At 35.4% G+C, this 22,276-nt stretch overlaps 1 protein-coding gene and 3 pseudogenes across 1 annotated transcript; 1 reads left to right on the forward strand and 3 right to left on the reverse strand.

Annotated features, from left to right (window-relative positions):
* Window positions 1-8,064: 8,064 nt before the first annotated feature.
* LOC120167456 lies at window positions 8,065-10,919 on the reverse strand (annotated as a pseudogene).
* Window positions 10,920-13,510: 2,591 nt separating this feature from the next.
* LOC120167457 (cysteine-rich repeat secretory protein 38-like) lies at window positions 13,511-14,100 on the reverse strand. Its single transcript, XM_039176464.1, has 2 exons — window positions 14,097-14,100; window positions 13,511-13,989 (listed from the first exon to the last, which is right to left on the reverse strand). Exons 1-2 carry the CDS (start codon window positions 14,098-14,100, stop codon window positions 13,511-13,513), a joined length of 483 nt encoding a protein of 160 aa, XP_039032395.1.
* Window positions 14,101-16,053: 1,953 nt separating this feature from the next.
* LOC120167458 lies at window positions 16,054-17,236 on the reverse strand (annotated as a pseudogene).
* Window positions 17,237-19,871: 2,635 nt separating this feature from the next.
* LOC120167459 lies at window positions 19,872-21,907 on the forward strand (annotated as a pseudogene).
* Window positions 21,908-22,276: the final 369 nt, after the last annotated feature.

The raw sequence follows: 22,276 nt of genomic DNA on the forward strand, positions 1-22,276 counted from the left end.
TGTTGTCCCGGGGCGGTAGAAGAAATATTGTACCTTGGGGAAACAAGCTTACACTTGTGCGTCAGATATAATCAGTTGGAAGCTTTAATAGTGCTGGTAGAGGCTTCAAATGAACGTGACAGAGCGTTTGTTGCTATCCCGGATGATAGTGGTAACACCATTCTGCATCTCGCCACATTTCTCAATCATTTAGAGGTAATCAATTTATTCATATTTTCTTTTACACTTCTCAATAAGCCTTAATGCAAAATTTGGCTATGGTTATTATGATGATAAACATATTTATGTTCCTTGTTCGCATGCATGCAGATAGTGAGATATCTTGTTTCCATATCCAAAATCAGAACAGAGGCGAACGTAATGAATCGAAGGGGGTTTATTGCCTTGGATTTGATAAATCATTCTTCAAGATATTTTAAAACCCTTGAAGTAGAAAATATTTTTATGCGAGCATGTGCTAGAGATGTAACTGTTCCTCCTTAAATGAAACCTCTAAATAACGAGATATTTCCATCCTAAACAGAACCACCGAATAACGTAATTAGTCCATCACAAACGGAACAACTAATACCGATTCTGAACATTGGAGGAAAACGAAACAAACGCAGCAAAAAAATTATCATGGCTCGTCCGGTTATGGCAAGCCTACAGCAAACACATGAGACACGAAGGCAAATGGATAGAGGAAATGTAGGCTCCATTGATGCTTGTCACCACCTTAACCGCAACCATTTATTTTCAAGTTCTCTACAGTCCACCTGGTGTCTGGTAGTAAAGTTTGGATACCACGACGGAAGAAACTTGCTGTGCGGGACTTGAAGAACGTTGTACTCCTAAAAAGGTTGTGGCAACATATGTGGATCCTGATGCATAATTTCATCTCATAGTTTATGCGATGACCTCTTTCATTGCGTCGTTGATTGTGGTCATTTTAGTTATCAGCGGACTCCCTCTAAGGAAAAAGTTTTGTACTTGGCTGATGACAATAGTCATGGTTCACGTCATGACATTCACGACGCTTATGTTCTTATTGTCAATGAATTTTGTCACCTCACGTCATATGTACCAAAGAGCCTACAAAGCTAGATATGTTATCGTTTGCACCTGGCTTGTGTTGCTTGGAATTGTTGGCCTCTTTGCCACTCGACGCCTTCTCTTCTAGCTAGCCCGGTGGTTTTCCAATTAAACCAAACAAAAAGAGCCAGATGCAAACAGTAACGAAGCTATCTTTGTAGGCTCTTTCATACACATGATGCGGTGTGATAAAATTTATCGAGAATAAGAACAAAACTGTAGGTTATGCAATAGATAAGTTAATATTTTAATATAACACTAACTCTTAGAAAGTTAGATAGATAAGGATAAATACTAAGTAGTTTACTTCTAATAGAAAACTTTCTCCTAATTTTTCCTATAAAAAGATGTATTTTCACCATTCACAATATATAATATAAAGAGTTCCTTTTCTTCTCCACTATGTTGTTTACTCTTTATCAACATGGTATCAGCTAGGTAACCGATCCTTCACCTAAATCTAGCCGATTTTTTTCTTTTTTACCCTAAATCTAGCCGTCGATCATGAATTCCACCACTTGTTCATCGGAGGTCACTTCGAAATTCCTCATTAATTCACCCCATTCTGATGTTTCTTCAGCCTCTATCAACTGTCACCGATTGAATGGTGATAATTATATCCCTCACTCTCAAACTAATACTCGACCAAAGAAGGGGAGACCTTGGTGTGACTCTTATAAGAAGGTTGGCCATCTGCGGGATTTTTGTTGGAAATTACATGGCAAGCCTACTAATGGGAAGTCTTCAAAACAGCATCAACAACGTGATACTCAAGAAAACTATGTTGTGAATACTGATTTACAAGGAAGTTCGTTTACTAAAAATAAAATGGAAGAGTTACAGTAGTTTTTTAGTTAGTTAAACACTCATTCCCAATCAGTACCTGCAGGTAGAATTCCTTCTGCTACTTTGGCTAATACATCCACCACTCCTACTTGGGTTGTGGATTCTGGTGCAAGTGATCATATGATAGGTGATCTTCGGCTCTTTCACACTTTTCATGCCTACTCGTGTATCTCTCATATTCGAATAGCTGATGGTTCTCTATCTGGTGCTGCCGGTCATGGGTCTATTCGAATAAATCAGGACATTTTGTTATCTCGTGTTCTTTATGTTCCCAATCTCACTTGCAATCTTATTTCCATTAGCAAGTTATCTGTCAATTTATGTTGTATCACGAAATTTAACTCTGATTTTCGTGAATTTCATGATTCTAGCTTGGGGAAAATGATTGGCAGTACTAGGCTTTGTGGGGTCTTTACCTATTTCCAGCAACTTTATTTTCCCACCAATCTACTTCCTACCATATTATACAACAATTTTCTTTACTTGAACCTTCAACCGATGTTATGTTATTGCATTTTCGTTTAGGACATCCCAGTTTCTTTTATCTTACAAAATTGTTTCCACATTTGTTTGTTAATAAGAGTCTAAAATCTTTTTCTTGTGATATTTGTCCACTTGCTAAACAAACTAGGAGCGTTTATCTACCTTCTCCATATAAACTGTCAACACATTTACCATGATCCATAGTGATATTTGGGGACCATCTCGGGTCGCATCTTTACATGGGTTTCGGTGGTTTATTTCATTTATTGATGATCACACTCGACCTGGACATTTCTCATGAAAACCAAATCTGAAGCTTACGAAATATTTAAACAGTTTCATAAGATGGTTGAAACCCAATTTCAGTGTTCAATCCAAATGTTTCATTCTGACAATGGTAGTAAGTATTTTGTCAATGTTTTGGGTTCTTTCTTTCAGGAACCCAGGATTATTCATCTTACTTCGTGTGTCAATTCTCCTCAACAAAATGGGATTGCTGAGCGAAAAAACAGGTATTTTCTTGAGGTTACTCGATCTCTACTTTTTTCCACAAATGTTCCTAACTATTTTTGGGGGAAGCCCTTTTAACTGCCACTTATATGATTAATTGTCTCCCTAGTAAACCGTTACAATTTAAGTGTCCGAGAGATGTTTTTCTTCAGTTTTTTCCCAATTTTAAACCGATGACTTCATTGTTACCTCTTAGAGTTTTTGGTTGTACTGTGTTTCAATGTTCCTTTCAGGTCCAAATTAGATCCTCGAGTATTTTGGTGTGTGTTTCTGGGTTATTTATCGACTCAAAAGGGCTTTCGGTGTTATTATCCTCGTACAAATAAATTCTTTATTACTATGGATGTTACTTTTTTTGAAAAAACACCTTTTTTCCTTAAAACTGCTATTCAAGGGGAGTCATATAATGAATATCAGTTTATTGACTCGCAACAATTGTCACTTGATTTGCAACCATCTCTTTTTGATCAACCAGCACCGTCAAACCAGTTAAACCAGTCGAATAAGCCTACAAAATCGCTACAGCCGGACCAAACAACACTACCGAACCCAGAAAACGTATCCTTGACAAACCAGTCCACCGAAACACATTTACCTCGGCATGATCAACATATCACTTCGCCTCAAATACCTCAATCCGAGTTGCAGATTTACAAGAGACGACAAAAACCAATTTCTAAATCAATCCTTGAACCTAATCCCGAGTCTCTCACACAGCATGGACACTGTCATGAACTGGAACCGAACAAGAATCCTTTGGAGAACGAAGAAGGTAATCAGAGTTCTTCCACTAAATTAAATGATTTAATTGATGATAATGACTTGCCGATTGGTCAAAGGAAAGGAGTAAGAAAATGCAGAAATTATCCAATTGAGAGATTTGTTGCATATAGAAAGCTAACGCCTTGTTTTAAGAACTTTACAGCAAGTGTAGATAGAATTATTGTTCTAGAAACGGTGGAAGAAGCATTGAAAGATCCCAAGTGGAAAAAGGCAGTAGAATAGGAATTAAAAGCACTGGAAAACAACAATACTTGGATTATAGTTGATCTTCCGAAAGATAACAAACCAGTCAGATGTAAATGGATATTCACGGTAAAATACAAAGCTGATGGTAGCATTGAAAGATATAAGGCGAGATTAGTGGCGAAAGGATTCGCTCAATCTTTTGGAGTTGATTATCATGAAACGTTTGCTCCGGTAGCAAAACTAAACACTGTGAGAGTGTTATTGTCATTAACGGTTAATGAGAATTGGGTGCTTCATCAGTTAGACATCAAAAACGCATTTCTAAACGGAAACTTGGAGGAGGAAGTATATATGCGAATTCCACTGGGTGTGAAGAGTAATACAGGAAAAGCATGTAGATTACTAAAGTCCTTGTATGGACTTAAGCAATCTCCAAGAGCCTGGTTTGACAGATTTACAAAGGTGATTATTTAGGATGGTTACAAGCAATGTCAATCAGATCACACTTTAATTGTCAAAATATCTTCAAACAACAAAAAAGCAATTTTGATTGTCTATAAGGATGATATCATTCTAACAGGTGATGATTGTATGGAGATAGAAAGATTGAAAAAAGCTACTGGCGAAGGAGTTCGAAACCAAAGACTTGGGAACTTTACGGTATTTTTAGGCATGGGAGTTGCAAGGTCAAAAGAAGGAATAATGATCAACCAAAGGAAATATATCATTGATCTACTATCAGAAACTGGAATGAAGGGATGTAAGCCGACTGAAACACCCATGGAAGCAAATCTGAAGCTAAGGAGAGAAGAATTGGGAAGTCCTGTGAACAAAGAACAGTATCAAAGGCTAGTTGGTAAACTAATTTATTTATCACTTACTAGACCTGATATTGCGTTCCCTGTCAGTAAAGTGAGTCAATATATGAATGATCCAAGAGAAGAACATTTAGAGGTTGTGAATAGAATTCTAAGATATTTGAAAATGACACCAGGACATTGATTAATTTTTAGAAAGAGTGATGATAGAACAGTAAGAATTTTTTCAGATTCAAGCTGGGCAGGTGAATTAACGGATAGAAGATCTACAACTGGTTATTATTCATTTATTTGGGGAAATCTAGTTACTTGGAGAAATAAAAAACAGGCGGTGGTGTCTCGAAGTAGTGCAGAAGCAGAATTTAGAGCAATGTCACTTGGAATTTGCGAAGGAATTTGGCTTCAAAGAATGTTAACTGAGCTGGGGTTATATGCCAACAAATGGTTTGAACTTCAAAATGATAGTAAATCTGCAATAAGTATTGGAAAGAATCTAGTTCATCATGACCGAACAAAACATGTGGAGATTAACAGACATTTCATCTCTGAAGAGGTGAATGGTTGAACGGTGAAGCTCAATTATGTTTCAACGAAGAATTAGTTAGCAGATATTCTCACCAAAGCACTTCCAAGAATTACCTTTAATGAGATTATATCCAGGTTGGGTCTTTTCAACATTTACTCCCCAAATTGAGGGGGAATGTAGGTTATGCAATAGATAAGTTAGTATTTTAATATAACATTAACTCTTAGAAAGTTAGATAGATAAAGATAACTACTAAGTAGTTTACTTCTAATAGAAAACTTACTCCTAATTTTTCCTATAAAAAGATGTATTTTCACCATTCACAATATATAATAAAAAAGAGTTCATTTTCTTCTCCACTATGTTGTTTACTCTTTATCAACAAAAACGTCGTGAATGTCATGACGAGAATCATGACTATTCTCATCAGCTAAGTACAAAACTTGTTCCTTAGAGGGAGTCCGCTGATAACTAAAAGGACCACGATCACCGACACAACGAAAGAGGTCATCACAGAAACTATGAAATAAATATATGCATTAGGATCCACATATTCTTAAACATCCGTTCTAAGAGTGCAACGTCCAAGTCCAAGTCCCACAGCACAAGTTCCTTCCATCGTGGTATCCAAACTTTGCTGTCAAACACCACCCGGTGGACTGCAAATAACTTGAAAAGAAATGCGATTAAAATGGCGACAAGCATCAATGAACCATGTATTTCCTCTATCTATTTGTCATCGTGTCTCATGTGCTTGTTGCAGGCTTGCCACAACTGGACGAGCCACGATGTTTTTTTCGTTGTGTTTATTTCGATTTCCATCCCACCAACATTCGGAATCGATACTAGTTGTTCGTTTAAGATGGATCAATTACGTTATTCGGTGGTTTCGTTTGGGATGGAACAATCTCGTTATTTGGTGGTTCTGTTTGAGGTGGAACAATTTCATCTCTCGCATCAAAACAAATTTTACTTCGAGGGTTTTGAAATCTCTTGGAGAATGATTTATCAAGTCCAAGACAGTGAACCCCTTTCAGTTCATTACGTTCACCTCGATTCTGATTATGGGTATGGAAACAATATATCTCACTATCTGCATGCATGCGCACAAGGAAGATAAACATGTTTACCATCATCATAATCAGAGTCAAATTTTGCATTAAAGTCTATTGAGAAGTGTAAAAGAAAAGAGGAATAAATTGGTTACCTCTAAATGATTGAAAAATGTGGCAAGATGCAATATGGTGTTACCAGTATCATCCAGGACAGCAACAAACGCTCAGTCATGTTTATTTGAAGACTCCACCAGCGCTATTAAAGCTTCCAACTAATTATATCTGACGCACAAGTGTAAGCTTGTTTCCCCACAATACAATCTTTCTTCTACCGCCTCGGGACAACACCTAATCATCACATTCAAAACATCGACCTCCCTTTCATGACCGCCAAATGAAGCGTCGTTCTCCCATCCTCGTCTCTTACGAACTAACAACTCCGGTTTACACTAAGTAATTGCTCAACGAGATCCGCATGGCTCTCGATGGCGACCAGGTGAACAGGCAGACGGTGAAGAACGTCAAATTCACCCGACAACTTGAGTAGTCGACGAAGGAGAGATGAGGCAAAATAAAGATGACCGCGTATGATAGTAATGTGTAGAGGAGTTTCATGGAAAGTCGTAAGCAAAACCCTATCGAGAATGAGCTCATCTTCTTCGAGCAGAGCTTCCATAGCGACTACATTCCCACTTATAGCTGCTTCGTAGACTCTTCTTTTCATGTTTTGCTTCAACTCTGTAAAATTAAACCAAATCAAAATTTAATAAATCTTGAGCAGGAACAAACTTATGTGTGCTTTTTGCCAAAGTGGTGTGTTGTGTGTTTGTACAATTTGACCCAGCAAAAAAGCCAGAACAAATGGTTACAATCTTGGAGTGTGGACTTGGAGAAGATGCTTGTTTATTTCGGCGATTTTCGATGTGTTCGGTCAGCTGCCCAACACATAGCTGAAAGCACAAAGACAGAACAATGTTCATGGTGTCATTGGTTTATTATTTATTATTTATTATTTCAACTGAAGATGAAATGGTGTAAGAAAGTGCCATACCTGTTAAAATCATCATAAGAGTTGTGTGCATGACAACTTCCCTCGCGGTTGCTTCCGCAGACACCTTCCGGTGTTCCGAAGCTGACAAAATTTACTGCAGAGAATTTTATGCCCGGCATCGCACTCTAAATACACTTTTGGCCTTAGGGATTTGTTGACTTTACCAGAGGCTTTCATCAGATAATTCATTAAGTTGGGTTGCCATTCGTTGATGTTAGCGCAAACACTGTCGGTCTCTCGGCGCACCAAAGAAATTGTATTCGGGTCTCCAGCCCATTCCTGAAACACAACCAACAAATTCCCTGTTAGATTGAACCATGAAAGAGGAACATGATAACTACATTAAATGAGCAACCACGAGTCAGCCTATCGAAAACGCCATGATTGTCGTATCAACTGTGAAGTGGATTATAGTTTGTTATAATTACCATATTTGAGTGGCCTCTCCACGGTTATTTCCACATTTTTTCTTGTTAAATGTTCCAGCCTAACTACATACACCACAATTTCCAGAAGCTTTGTATGCAGGCCATTGGCATCCGATGCTCTTTCCATTTATCCAAATCTGGCCTTTTCCCATACTACTCATGTCTAAAGCCAACATCGAATTTCCAGCCGAAGCATTGAAAGTCGTTTGCAAAATTAAAGAGTATCGGCAAAAGCAGACTAAAGGAGTCGTTTGAATGCGTTTTAAGTTCTCATTTTTTTATAAGAATGATATTGTCGGTTTTATTTCGAGATATGTACTTTGTACCACGTAAGTTGCTATCTTCGTGTGACAAACAACCTCTGTGCCCACTCCACTGATGAAGTACCACTTACTGAATGAAGATTCAAGGCCTCTCCCTTGAGGCCAACCTGCAAGAGGACAAATAACCAATCAACTATCTAGCACATCGGGGTAACCGGAGAATAGAAACTAACATGACAAGGAAAAGACCTTGTAAGACCATTTCTCCCACGAGAGATCCCTCCTTCCCTCATTGAGACCACCCAGTGTAACCGGGCCGAGAACACCGGCATTTCATGTCTCAAAATGTGGACCGACATTCTGCATTGAAACCAAAAAATTAGTATCTCATAAACAATATCCACCAGCATGAAGCTGTCAGCTGAGAGTGAGAGCACATACCGGGAGACCAACAGGAATGCTTAGAAGCGAAATTTTGTTGATACCAGCTCTCAAATTAACGCCTTGGTTGAATGTTAGTTTCGGGAATTCTAAACTTCCATAGGAACTCCCTGAAAATTCGAATAAGAGGAAAGCAAAATATCAGGGGGACAACATATTATCTATACTTAACAAGTAAACACTGCAAGGCAAGCCAAAATATTACTATTGACATATATTAAGTAGTCTAGAATATAAACCGAAGACAGATAAAACTTCGACCATATATGTCAACTTAGTGCACCTTTCTTCAAGAGTGGTCTAAAGGCAACGACAAACACACCTGATAGTTGACCATTAACAAAGGCATGCAATGCATGGCCGGCCGATAAGACGGTAAGAACAGGAGATTTTCCATTCCTCAAGAATCCTTCCAATCTTAACACTGGGGATGGAAACAAAAGGTAAAGAACATCAGAAAGTCAATTTTAACACTGAATTTAATAAAGACAGATTATGCAAATCAATATGAGGTATTGACATTCACAACTTACTCTGTTGTGTACCACAAATAGTCAGTTGCATCTCTAGTTGCATTTATTTGCTCCAACAAACAGACCATCGTGAATGAACCGTCAGCACTGGATGTGGTCCCTTCAGTTTATGCATGCCAAGAGAATCCCCCATGCATGGGAACGGGAACCATTTTCTTCCGTGCAATTTGGGCTCCAACCTATGAGGAAAGGAACGCGGGCTTCAGCATGTGACTAGAAAAACCAAAAGTCCAAAAGCAATAAAATAAAGACATTAACAGACAGGATTATGAAAGAGAAAACCAGAGTCATGTACTCATGTGCAAAGAAAAATAATAATTCATTTCAACCATGACTAGCAAACTCCACTAAAGAAGAGATTGAACATAGTATGATATCAATTAAGACTGAATACGAAACATACATACATACAATACAATAGACTGAATAACAAGAAAAGGTTAAGCAGATCAAATGTAAAGCATACATACAATAAGGTCCGGAGCATCATCTTGCTTGCACATGACCCAGGGGGCACCAGTGCCTAGTCCCAAAGCCATTTTAGCTGCCCAATAACTATAAGCTTTACCAGGTGCGCCGAGCTCATATTCCATGGGCCCATATTCGTTCTCAATCTGTCGAAAGCAAACATTATAAATGGCATATGACTTGGTTCATCATTCTATTCCAATGAAGTGACAATTAAACAAAGAACAGCTTCCAGATCAAAGAAATTTCTCCCAATTTGCCTACCTGAGATAGAATAATAGGACCCCCTTGAGACTCAAACAACCTTTCAGCTTTCATCATATCTACAATCTTTTTTGTAAATCTTTGCATTTGAGCCTTCATTACAGCGATTTAGTTTGTAAAATACAAGATTAAACTAGAAATTAAATAAAAACAAATACATCGAAACTTTGGGTGGACGGATGGAAATCGGCTAACCTTAAAAGGTCCATTGCTCGTTCTGAAACTGATACCGGGAACATACTTCAACCAAACAGGAAAACCCCTGAAGGAAAAAATAACATTAAAGAGATTGCTTGAACTGCGCTTTATCTTGAATTTCTTTATACTTGTTAAAAAATATATTTTTAGCATTACCCAAAATTCACTCGGCACAGACATAAGGACCAATCCTCAGATGAACATAAAGACCTGCTTGCTTCTACAGCTTAATAAATTTGACCAAATCGTAGTTGCCTCCGAAGTAATACTAGAATAACCAAAATTAGAAAGTTTCAAGTTTTTTTATGCCATTACCAAAAACACAAGCTCTGTGACATAAAAAAGTGTTTTTTCCATTACTTTTCCAGGTGCAGGCTTACGGTCATTCCAATAAAACGTATGTCTGAATCACGTCTAGCCCTCCTTCTTTAGCCTTCTGTATAAGATATGGCCACATCTGCCAAACAAAACCCCCCAAATTCAGGAAAAAAGATAGCTAGCTCATTTAAAAATAATAGATTAACAGAACGATACACAGGCATGAACATATGCATAGCTCATTTAAACATAATAGATTTGGAAATGCATGAGTTTACCTCAGGGGAGCTTCTTGGGTAGTGAATGGAACCAGAAAGAAGGATCCTTCTTTGGCCATTAATGGTGATATCTTTATGATCATATGAAACAGAAGCAGAAACTGAACAAACCCATGAAGCTAACAGAACAACCAACAAAGCATTCAGCATTACAGGAAGCTTGGAGTAGTTGGAATCCATGGCCATGGTCAAGAAGAAAACAACTTTAGAACAAATAACACTCTTGTTCACACTCAAAAGCAATGCCTTTTTTCACAGGATTCTTTATCTTGTACACTTTATTCTCGAGAAGAAGAAAAAAAAAGGAAAAAGGAGAGGGAGACGATAAAAACCAAACCAAAAAGTTAGCTGCTTATGTGCTTGTCAAATTGAGTCCTCCATTTCTTTCAAACCTTAAATAGAACTTTTGCTACTTTCGCCAAATGAAAATGAAAAAAGTTTGAACTTTTGCTCAAAGTGAAGGTGGTTTGCAGCTGCATTTAATCAGTGAAGAACTTGGGGGATTGAAAATGAAATGTGGGGGACCCTTTCCGATTGGCCTTTTGGCGCGTGGAGCTTCGTTTTCAATCCATCAATCTAAAGGCAAAGCCATATCTAATGATTTCTCACCACCCTCCATATTCTTTGAAAATTTATTATTTAAAAAAGATGTGATAAATAAAGCTGAAGATTTGTTTGGCTCTACGTTTAAAATGAAAACATGTTTTCATGGAACTACGAAAGCTTATATTTTTTATTTTCTTAACCTCATTCCCACTCGCTGTCATCGCGTGTGGAAAATTAATAATGTGAAATACGGGAAAATTTATGAGAATAATTCTCGAAATTGTTTTTAAATTTGAAAATAATTTTCTTTAATATTATTTGCGATAATCGTTAATTATTTTAAGTTAGGTATGATTGAAGATTTATAAATTAAAATAATTTTATTTATAATAGATATTGAACCACAGTTTAAGGGAGTATTGACCAAGAGTTTTTAATCATCCTCTATCAAGATTATTGACACTTACGAAAATATTAAAACACTCTTACTACGTCTAAAAAATTAGTACCTTATTAAAAAAAAATATAATCACATTTTTTAAAATAAATGAAACACAAAAAGGTATTGGTAATGATAATAATAATAATTAATGATAATAAATAATATTAAAATAAATAAATATGCTAAAACAATAAATAAGTAAATAAATCATTAATACTAAAAAACTTATGACTAAGTTAAAGAGACCTAACTTACAAGGATTAAATTTCTAATTAATTTATTTTTATCATTTAATTAATTTAGTTTAATGGTTGAAATTAAAACTTTTAAACAATAATTATTTATTTCCTTCCCCTAGAGTTTTCTTTCTCCTCCCTTTTAAATAGGGTTAAGATTAGATATAGAATTTGTCAAAAAAAATATGTGTACCCCAAGAACATTTTTGATTTATTGAAATCCAAATTTATATAATTTATAGAACAGATGGAATATAGTCATATAAGCTAAGCTACATGGATTTAGAACTTGTATTTTTCCCCATTGGATGAGGCCTTTTCTTGGATTTAGAAAACAAAAAATATATAATAGATTTGTTTATGGGTTAGATCAGACTTGAATTTGTTCACACACTGATCATGTCCTACTGGGCTGTAAGACCCATGGAATACATAACACATGCTCTGGTTTTTAATGGCTTCAGTGGCCACCTAAATACAACCAACTCACTACTGGAAAGGTCCCTCCTGCACTGAGTCAACCCGTAAAGTTTCTCTGATCCATACAGCTACGTCTCTCCGACGGCATACATTCCGGGATTACTCATGTTATTCGAGTTCCACATGTAGAACCTATTTAGATTATTAACCTGGCCGAAGAACTCCACGTTTGAATTTGATTCCAATTAAGTCTGAATTTTACTGTGATATCTGAATATGACATCTTCTATTAGAACGAATTCATAGATCATGAGTGCAATGCGTCTCTCATATTTAAGTTTCAATCTTTAGATAAAAAATTGGGAAGATTAAAATTGAGGGGAGAGACGCATTGTGATCCGGGGAGGGGGGAGTCGCATGGTGTTCCATGCGATCTTGGGGAGACGCAGGAAGCCCAAGCGACTTTGATGTGTACTGTAACATTCACCTCATTTGAGCAAATAATTCCGAAAGTGTACTATTCGAACAATTTTTTCCCAACTGCATTATTGCAAAAAATCACCCCACGATAATTGTATGTACACACATAAACGGCTGATTTTTTGCAATAATGTAGTTTAAAAAAGTGTTCGAATAGTGCACTCTCGATATTATTTCTTCAAGTATGGTGATTGCTACAATACACCCCAAAGACACATTACAATCCTTGTGACTCTATTATAAATTTGGGGGAGACGCATGGAGTGCAATGTGTCTCCCATATTTTTTTCATATTTTGTTTTTTTATTTAAGTTTTAATCTTTAGATAAAAAAAATTGGGACGGCTAAAATTGGGGGAGGGGAGAGACGCATTGTGATCCGGGGAGTGGGAGTCGCATGGTGTTCCATGCGACCTTGAAGAGATGCGGGGAGACTTCGATGTGTATTGTAACATTCACTCCATTCGAGCAAATAATTCCGAGAGTGCACTATTCGAACAATTTTTTTTCAACTGCATTATTGCAAAAAATCACCCACACATAAATACACTTAAAATAGTGTCATGTTTGTATTAGTGATAGTGACCTTGAAAATAAAACTAAAATTTCATATATACAATAACATAAACTAAAGTTAGTGTATCCTATTATATATTGAATTAATATTTTATTTAAAATTTTAGATTTATATCTATACTTCCTTATATGAAATTATTCAAAATATTGTTTTCTTGAACGAATATAATACACAATACTCAAACACTTAAGATTAATAAACAAGCACAATATTGACCTACTTAATTTATTTAACTGTGTTTTTTATGCTTAGACGGAATGGCTTTATCTCTGCGAAAGTATCTGAAGTTACAACTGCCAACAATGGCGCAGCAGCCCCTTGGTCTTCTCGTCGAATGAATCGGATTCACTCACCTTATTCGAGTTCGATGCGTAAACCTCGTATAAATTATCAAACCGGCCGTGGAATGGAACGTTCGAGAACCTTAGAAGACAAGTATCGTATCGGATGACTGCAGCACCGTAGTCTGGGCAGCGCTTCCGTATGAAACAGCCTGTTTTAAGAATACAAGTTTTACAATCGGTCTCGGAGTAATCGCGTCTGCAAAGTGCGAGACCGTACACTTTGTCCGGTGTTTCACCTACGACACCAAGGGCGAACCGTCTCGGAGGAGCATTAGTAGAGAGGTACAAGATGAGCTGATTTAGGTTGGCTTCAAAACTATAGGAGGATTCATTCCTAGAGTAGGAACAGCCAAAGGAAATAGCACTAGTACCGGCTCCAAAAGAGTCGGAACAACTAAAGTAATTAGCATCAGCTTGGAAAGCTATTTCGAGAAGAAAAATAAAAATTATGAAGTAAATAAAAGAGAAGGATTTTGAAGATGACATCGTTGGTTATAATTTTGTTTGAATCTTTGGATTAAAAAAAAACCCATTATTTATAGGGAAGAAAATGAATGAACTGATTATTGAAATTGGTTGAACATGCGTGATGCATGTATGACTATTGAGTGCTAAAATTCATAGATTTTTAATTTAAAAGATGTTGAATGTTACGCGCGGGTAACTCCAAATGAAGCACTTCTAACATTGCCCGGTATCCGAGTCGTACATCTTTTTTCTGTTTGGTTTATTTGCAATTTTAGCTCTTTTATTTTTGAACATAGTTCAATTTAGTTCTATTTTGGATGATTAATTTTTGTTTCGGCCATAACATTTGGATTTTTTTTCAATTCAGTCCTGCCGCGCTTTAGGATTTTGCATTCAGTTCTAATATAGTATTTAAATAAAATCTCGGCCCTAAGATGTTTAGAATTTTTTGAGCAAGTCCTTAATTCAAGATTAACTAATAATTTTGATCTTAAATTTCAAATTAATTTCAACTTTGATTTTATTTTAGCAGTTAATAAAACTTTAGGTCCCTAAACTTTTAATATTTCTCAATTTAGCTCGTAAGCATGTTTCTTTGTTTCTTTAGATCCCTAGACTCTTAATATTTCTCAATTTAGCTCACAAGCTTGTTTCTATATTTTACAATAACTAGGGTTACTATAAATATCCATCAACATCATGACCTGTCCTGATTATTTTTTAACTTGGGGAGAAATTATAAAAATGGGCCTCTAATTCAAAAGAAATTTTAAAAATATGTAATATAAAATTTGGTAGTGTTAGTGTCAATTCTTTCCAACAAATTTTTTCTCAATGCATAACATAGCATTTAGAAATAAAATAATGATCTTATCTAGAATTTAGAAATATATAAAAGTAAAAAAAAATGATTTAGAAACATGATTTGACCCAGAGTTTTAATAACAATCTTCAATATGATTGAAGTACCACAATTGGCTATAAATAATTGTGACTCTGTGTTTTGTGTGTGAGAAATATGAGAAATTAAAAGGTGAGAGTAATAATTTTCAAAGGAATTGTGAATTATGGAAGAGAAAAGAAGCATGCTAATTAAACTTAAAAAAATATTTTCCATGCATTGATATGAAAAATTGAGAAAGAGACTTGGTGCATTGATTGTGAGGATTTGGAGAGACCAAAATTAAAGAGATTTAATTGGATTTTTTTTTTGAATTTTAGACAAAAAAATATTAAATTAAGATTTTATGGGATTTGGAAGAACAATTTATTAAACTTAATAAACTCATGGGTCTCGTTATTTTATTTTAGTCTTTTTTATTATTGAAAATTTAAAAAATATTATACTAAAATCTTCTTTTCGTTTATAGCCCATGAACCCTGAGCGGGAGCCCTCCTACCTTGGCCCATGGCCGGCCCAGCTCAACATGAGAATGAATATCTAACTTTCATATACCTAAGTAGACTCGTGCTTTCTCACGATATCTACTTCTTGTCATAAAATAAATATTGGTTAAATGATAGTCCTCTTACAATTGTAATTCTATACCCAAATTAGAATGAAATGATCAACAAAATAAACTTATTGGCTTAACAAATACTTATTGTAATTCTCACGATATCTACTTCTTGTCATAAAATAAATATTGGTTAAATGATCGTCATCTTACGATTGTAATTCTATTCCCATACTAGAATGAAATGATCAACAAAATAAACTTATTGGCTTAACAAATACTTATTGTAATTCTCACGATATCTACTTCTTATCATAAAATAAATATTGGTTAAATGAACGTCTTCTTACGATTGTAATTCTATACCCAAACTAGAATGAAATGATCAACAAAATAAACTTATTGGCTTAACAAATACTAATATTATATTATTGTAATTTTAAGACGTTGAACGAAAAATCTTAATTCAACTAAAGCGATATGATTTTAATTAATTTAACGATACATCAAATTACTAATAAAACAAAGTAATATAAACAATGTGTTTAATCTACGAGTAATTTACACAAGTAAGATCTGAACTACAATGGCCAAGAATCCGGCCAGGGTCCAGCGTGAAGCCAAGTAAGGTATTTCACCGCCGCTACTTTCCCTGTCCTCCCTGGTGGCGGTCGGCGTGGTGGAGCCATTGTAGTTAGGATTAGTGCCGTACAACGACTGAATCCCTTGTATATCATCATCTCCAAGCTCCACTTTCCTCGTTCCCGAAGTGATCGTAGGGTACATAATCGCATTTTCCACCGACGAATGCCCCAGCCTCACAAATGCCCGATCTCGTGAACGGCCATCGTCTCCAAATCCACAGCCGAAGGCATCTCCGACCTCATGACGTCGCCGGAAACGACCCAGTTCTCGTCCGCATCCAAATGGAACCTCCCACTCGGAGGAGAAAACGCGTGAGCCAACGTCCCTAAAATCCCATCGAACGGTTCTCCGTCTCCGTGGTCTCCGCTGTAAAAACCGATCGTGATATCGGCGGTGGAGTACGAATCCGTTTCCGTGAAAGTCAGCGTCGTAACGTCGGACCATTTCTGGAAAGCGCTGCTGAAGACGGCCCTCACCTCGTCCGTCAATTCATTTCCGGGTAAGAAACCGTACGTTAAGTCCCTCCTGTTAGCAGGCTAACGCGGCATTCCCGGGAAGAAAGTGTAATGACCCGTCGTGTGGAAGTGTCCAACGGTTTCGAAAGATGAAGAATTACCGGAGTTCATGGAAGATGTTCCATTGACAACATCGGCGTTACCGCATCTAGGTCGCACGATGTGCTCAAGAGTCCGATCATCGAGTTGACTGTTAACGTCAAGGTTGAAGTTCTGCTGGTACGTCTTCAAGGCCTTTTCAAGCTCGTCATCGAAATCGTCGGTGAAATTAGACGACGGAGAATTGGGGATGTAACCGAAGTTGCTGAAGTATCGTTTGAGCTTAGACAAACCATCTCGCGTTTCTCCCGAGTGGCAGCCGGCTAACTTCGTGAAGGCGTCCCATGCGGCGGAGGTGGTGGCATTCGGGTGCTGCTGCCATGGCGGAATAGCTGTTATGTTGGGGAATAATGTAGCCGACACTGAAGCAGAAGAGAGGGAGATCAACAAGGTAAGCACAAAACCTCGATGTTCCATCTTCTTCTGGTTCTTGGTGGTTGACAATGGAGGATTAATGGGAGATTCATAGGAATGGAAATGGAAAAGTCTTGTGGGAAGGCTGCGTTGAATGTCAAATAGGCAATAAATTTATACTATTTGTTTAGTGAAAGAACAGGAGATCATACGTTAATATTTTAAACATGAGCCACGTTTCATTTCATTTCTTCTTCCCTACACGTTTCCACCATCACCCTATTTCTTTTTCATTGGTTAATATCGTGAATAATCTGTTATTAAATTTATGTCCATCAAAATGTTATTTTTCCAAATTAGCTGCCCTCACATAGTGTAAACTATACATCACATACCACCGAACTTTAGATATTATACTGCTTATACAACTGAACTGTCGATTTTTTTATTATTTCTAAAGATAATAATATTTCCTTTTTATCACTAATACAACTTAATGGGTTTCACGTAAGTTGATTTTTTATGAACTAAGTAAATGTAAGTCACTCCTATTGATATAAAATTTTCATTTGATCAAAAGATTTTAACTTTTAGATTCTATTAGATCGTAGCCTCATTTTGATGTCGTTTCTGTCATTGTTTGGTTTCTCTACTCGAGAAAATATTAACCTACTTTTTTTCTTTCTTTCTTTCAATTCAAACTTTTTGAAAGAAAGTTTAATCTCCTCAAATCTCAATTCAAACTATGTTTTTTTTACTAAAAGTATCATTTTCATTATCGAGATTTAATCGATGATCGCTTCATTCATCATAAAATTGATCTTTGCAGTGAATGCAAATTTAAAACCTTAAAAGATAGTTTAGTAGTTAAAGTAAAAGCAAATAGTTTAGTAGTTAAAGTAAAAGCAACCTAAAAATTTAGTGACTAAATTAAAAACTATAAGATGAGTTTTAGAAATTTATTAGTTAAAGTAAAAGCAACCTTAAAATTTAGTGACTAAATTAAAAATTATAAGATGAGTTTTAGAAATTTATTAGTTAAAGTAAAAGAAACCTAAAATTTTAATGACTACCAAAGGAGTTTATCCATAATTTTCTTATATAAATTTTATAATTCAAAGGACTAAAAGATAGTTTTACCGAGAGGCTACCTAACCTTTGCGCCGCCTCTGCTGTCCGAATGCATCCCAAGTACTCAACGAAATTCAAGGGCTAACACAAAATGAAAGCGACATTCGTTTTAATATATAGTTTTTTTTTCTCAAAATTATAAAAATAATATATTGATTATATATTAAGATAAAAAGAAACGAGAACGCATTGTCCGAGGACTAAGATGAACCTAAAATTAACATCAATAAAAACTTTAATTCAACAAAAAAAAATCTTTTTTCATTATACTATAAGTTTTTTAATATAGAATTATCATGGCACGACATACCAAAATCATGTCTGTGTTGGTTGGTCAACCACATAATTTATACGAGTTGTTAGCCTATAATGTATCTAGGGATGTGGTCAAATGTACTTGTCAATCAAGTTGGTCCATTAATCCAAAATTTAGATAGTGACGCCTTTAGAAGTTTGATTCTTAATTCACAATGCCACGACAATAGTCGTTTTATTTAATTTTCACGACATAAAAACTTCTAATACGAACATCATCATATAGAAGAACGACCAGCAAGTTTCTTGAATTCGTATGAAAATATCAATCTTCTAGTAGTTTTTTTGTTTTAAAAAAGACCATTTTATAGGTATAATCGTGTTCGGTTGAACAAGTCGATTTTTTTTCTTTCTAAAATACACCAGCCTCAAATCCAAACTATACATTTTTAGTCATATAAATTAACTTTTGATAGAAAATATTAAAATAAACTATACATAAAAATAAGGGATTAATTTTTTTTGTTTGACGAGTGGCGACACTAATCTTAATATTGGTCATTGACCGTCTGTTAATTTCTAATATCGTATATTTTTTTTATTTGTATACCTTTATAATATATTTTTTTCTTTGTTTTTATGCAATATTTTTCTATACTTTTATGATATATTTTTGGGACATTGGGTTGTTGATTTTTTTTTGGTACATAAAAGTTTAGGTCAGTGGTGGCTCCTCCAGTCCAAGGTCAGGGCATACCTAAGACCCAATTGAGATTTACATAAGACTTTACATATTGCCCACCAAGAGTGACGGTGGTGGGATTCGAACTTGACCTTACAAGCTCAAATTCCTGAATCCCAACCACTTGTGCCAACACTCACTGACTTGGGTTGTTGATGATGCAAAGCAAAAATGAAAATAAAATCATGGGATATTATGTTTTCTGCATATAAAGATATTTTGGAATTTTCTTTATTTTTGCATGGTAATTCAGGTCGTGTTAAGGGATCTACCTATAGTAAAACAATTAGGGGTGTTCAAAAAATCCGTAACTATTAATTATAACCGTTAACCGGTGTAACTATTATATTTAACATGTTAATACTAAACAGTTTCGGTTAACCAAACAATTAAAAATGATAGTTAACGATTAAGGTTACGAATTTTGATAAATAGTTAACTAACGGTTAACCGTTAATAAATTATATTTCTAATTTATTATATTTTTACACAAATAACTTAATATAATTTTCTATTATTTCTAATTTATATATAATTTTAATAAAATCTGTACACAAGTAACTTAATATATATTTTTTTATCATTTCTAATTTTCAATTTATTTAAAAATAAAGAAATATACTTACATTAATATAATTATGTGTTTATTGTTAGGTGCCAAGGTATTGGGAGATGTACATACTTACATCAGTATAAATATGTGTTTAGTGTTACGTTTTTTTATTTTATTCACTTACACGTGTAAATGCGCGTTAAGTGCTACACTTTTTTATTGTATGAATTAATAAACATGTTTATTTAAAGTTTTCAATCTATCTTTTATTTTTATTCATAAACCAAAGAAAAATTATGAAACTATACCACTAGTCATTAATTTTTTAAAACTTTATAAGTGGAACTTTAAAGTTTACCATTTGCTTAATTTAATTGTTATCTTAATTAATATTTAAAATATAAAAAGGAAAATTGGATATATAAGTCAATAAATAAATAAACTTAAAAATAAATAAATAAATAAACGAACTTGTTTGTTAACATAAACGAAACAATCATATCTTTAATTGTATTCATTCGTTTAATAACAAAAATAAAATTTTTATTTAAATTTATTTATTTAAATTAATAAATAAACATAAACTGAAGTCATACGAGAGGTTCACAAACAATTTATCAAATGTTATCTTCCTTTACACCGTATTTATTTATCATGTTTTAATTTCATCCTACCACCTATACGATGTCGTTTAACCCATAAACGGCAAGGACAACATACCTCGAGAAGGAAAAGTCCACTTACCCCTTTCTCTTCGTCATCCCAATAAAAAGTGTAAACGAGCCGAGTATTATTGAACTCAACTCGAACTCGAAAATTATAAGAATAAGTTCGACTCAACTCGAAAATTAAAAATTATCAAGCTTAACTCGAATTCAAAATATATTATTAAAACTCGACTCAAACTCGAAAAAGCTTGAAATCAAAAAAAAATTAGAAACTCAATTGAAGCTCGAGACTTGAGCTCGATTGAAGCTCGATTTTGAGCTCAATTCAACCTCGACGGGTTTTATTTTCATTTGCTGAAATCCATCCCTTTTTATACACTCACTTTACTCCTTATTCCCCAAGAACCACTGATGTGGGATATCAACTCACATGACCAACTCAAGTTCAACCCCTTGGAGCATCTAAAGGAAAGGCATTTTATCTTTCAAGCTAAATATCGTATAATGTGCATCTTCTTCTTCCTCCTTTTCTTCTCTCCCGAAATTCAGCAGCTCTGAGTTAATAAATCCTGGTTCCAAACATTCCACTTCCAATTGATCTCCCATGAACTGCAATAAAGAAGAAAAAGAAAGACATCAGCAGCTATAATAGGGAATTAGAATAGAATGTTAGTAATAAAATAGGCAACAATGCATTGAATGCAAGGAATTTTCAAAGGAGTAAATGCAGTACTAAAGAAAGCAAAGTAAGGCATACACAATAATGCCTCAATACCATTTAAAAGAAGTTCCCTATTCAGAATCCGAGACTGGCAAGTCGACAACCTCCTACTACTACCTCAAAAATCCTTCCCTTAATCTGCCCTGAGGTGGTTCCTTGTAATAGATCCATGTCAGTAACAGTAAATGAGAATCTCATATGGCAAGCACCTGAAATTCGTGGGGCTTCTCCACAGAAATTCCCTACAGCTGGAGAAGCCCCTTATGTTCATGTCCGACAATTTAGGACAGTCTGCCATCAAATTGCTCCTTCAGTAACAATAAGAACTGCAGTGCCTGTTTTCTCTGTCCCTTTACATCCAATATCATCTTCGGTATCCCCTCAACCACCACCATCTGTGATTCCTACTCTGCCCGAACAGTCCATTCTTCCTGCACAACCACCGCAATCTTCAACTCCAGTGCAACAATCACTATCTGCACTTCCCGCACAAGTGCTGCGAGCTCCTCCGGCATGTATTGCTCCACCTGTCACCATCAGGCAAGTGATTCTAGTATTTGCTGCTCCATCAGTATAGAAAGAAAATATCCCATCCATTAGGAATGAAGACACTGCAAAGGTTACTACTTCCCTACCTGCTCGGGTCAAGGAAGTTGCAAGCACAACAACAAAGAACCTGCAAGAATCTGAGACATTGCAGAGTTTACATCAACTCAAAATCTGATACTAGTGAAAGAAACGAATTTGAAGCAATAGGATAAGAGCCAATAAAATTTTGTGTTGGTAGCAAGTTTAATTTTGCGTCTCGTTTTTGTCATCTCATCATATGAGTGTTTTACTGTTATTTCTGCTTTGTTTGAAGTGCTCATGTTACATATAAAACAAAACGAAACTGTTGTTAGCTAGCTTGATTTATTACATTAAACCTGTTGATTAGGGTATGATAAAATATGATCCCATCATTTTAGTTGTATTTGTACATCAAATCTTCGTTTACATTATGTCGTCGAGTCAGTTCTTGAAATATTATGTTAGTGAGTCAGTGCTTGAAAGCAATTACGGTGTCGATAATCATCATTTCAGCAAGTTGTGTATATTTAT

This window comes from Hibiscus syriacus, unplaced genomic scaffold (genome assembly GCF_006381635.1).
Source record: "Hibiscus syriacus cultivar Baekdansim isolate YM2019G1 unplaced genomic scaffold, ASM638163v2 tig00111678_pilon, whole genome shotgun sequence".
NCBI lineage: Eukaryota > Viridiplantae > Streptophyta > Magnoliopsida > Malvales > Malvaceae > Hibiscus > Hibiscus syriacus.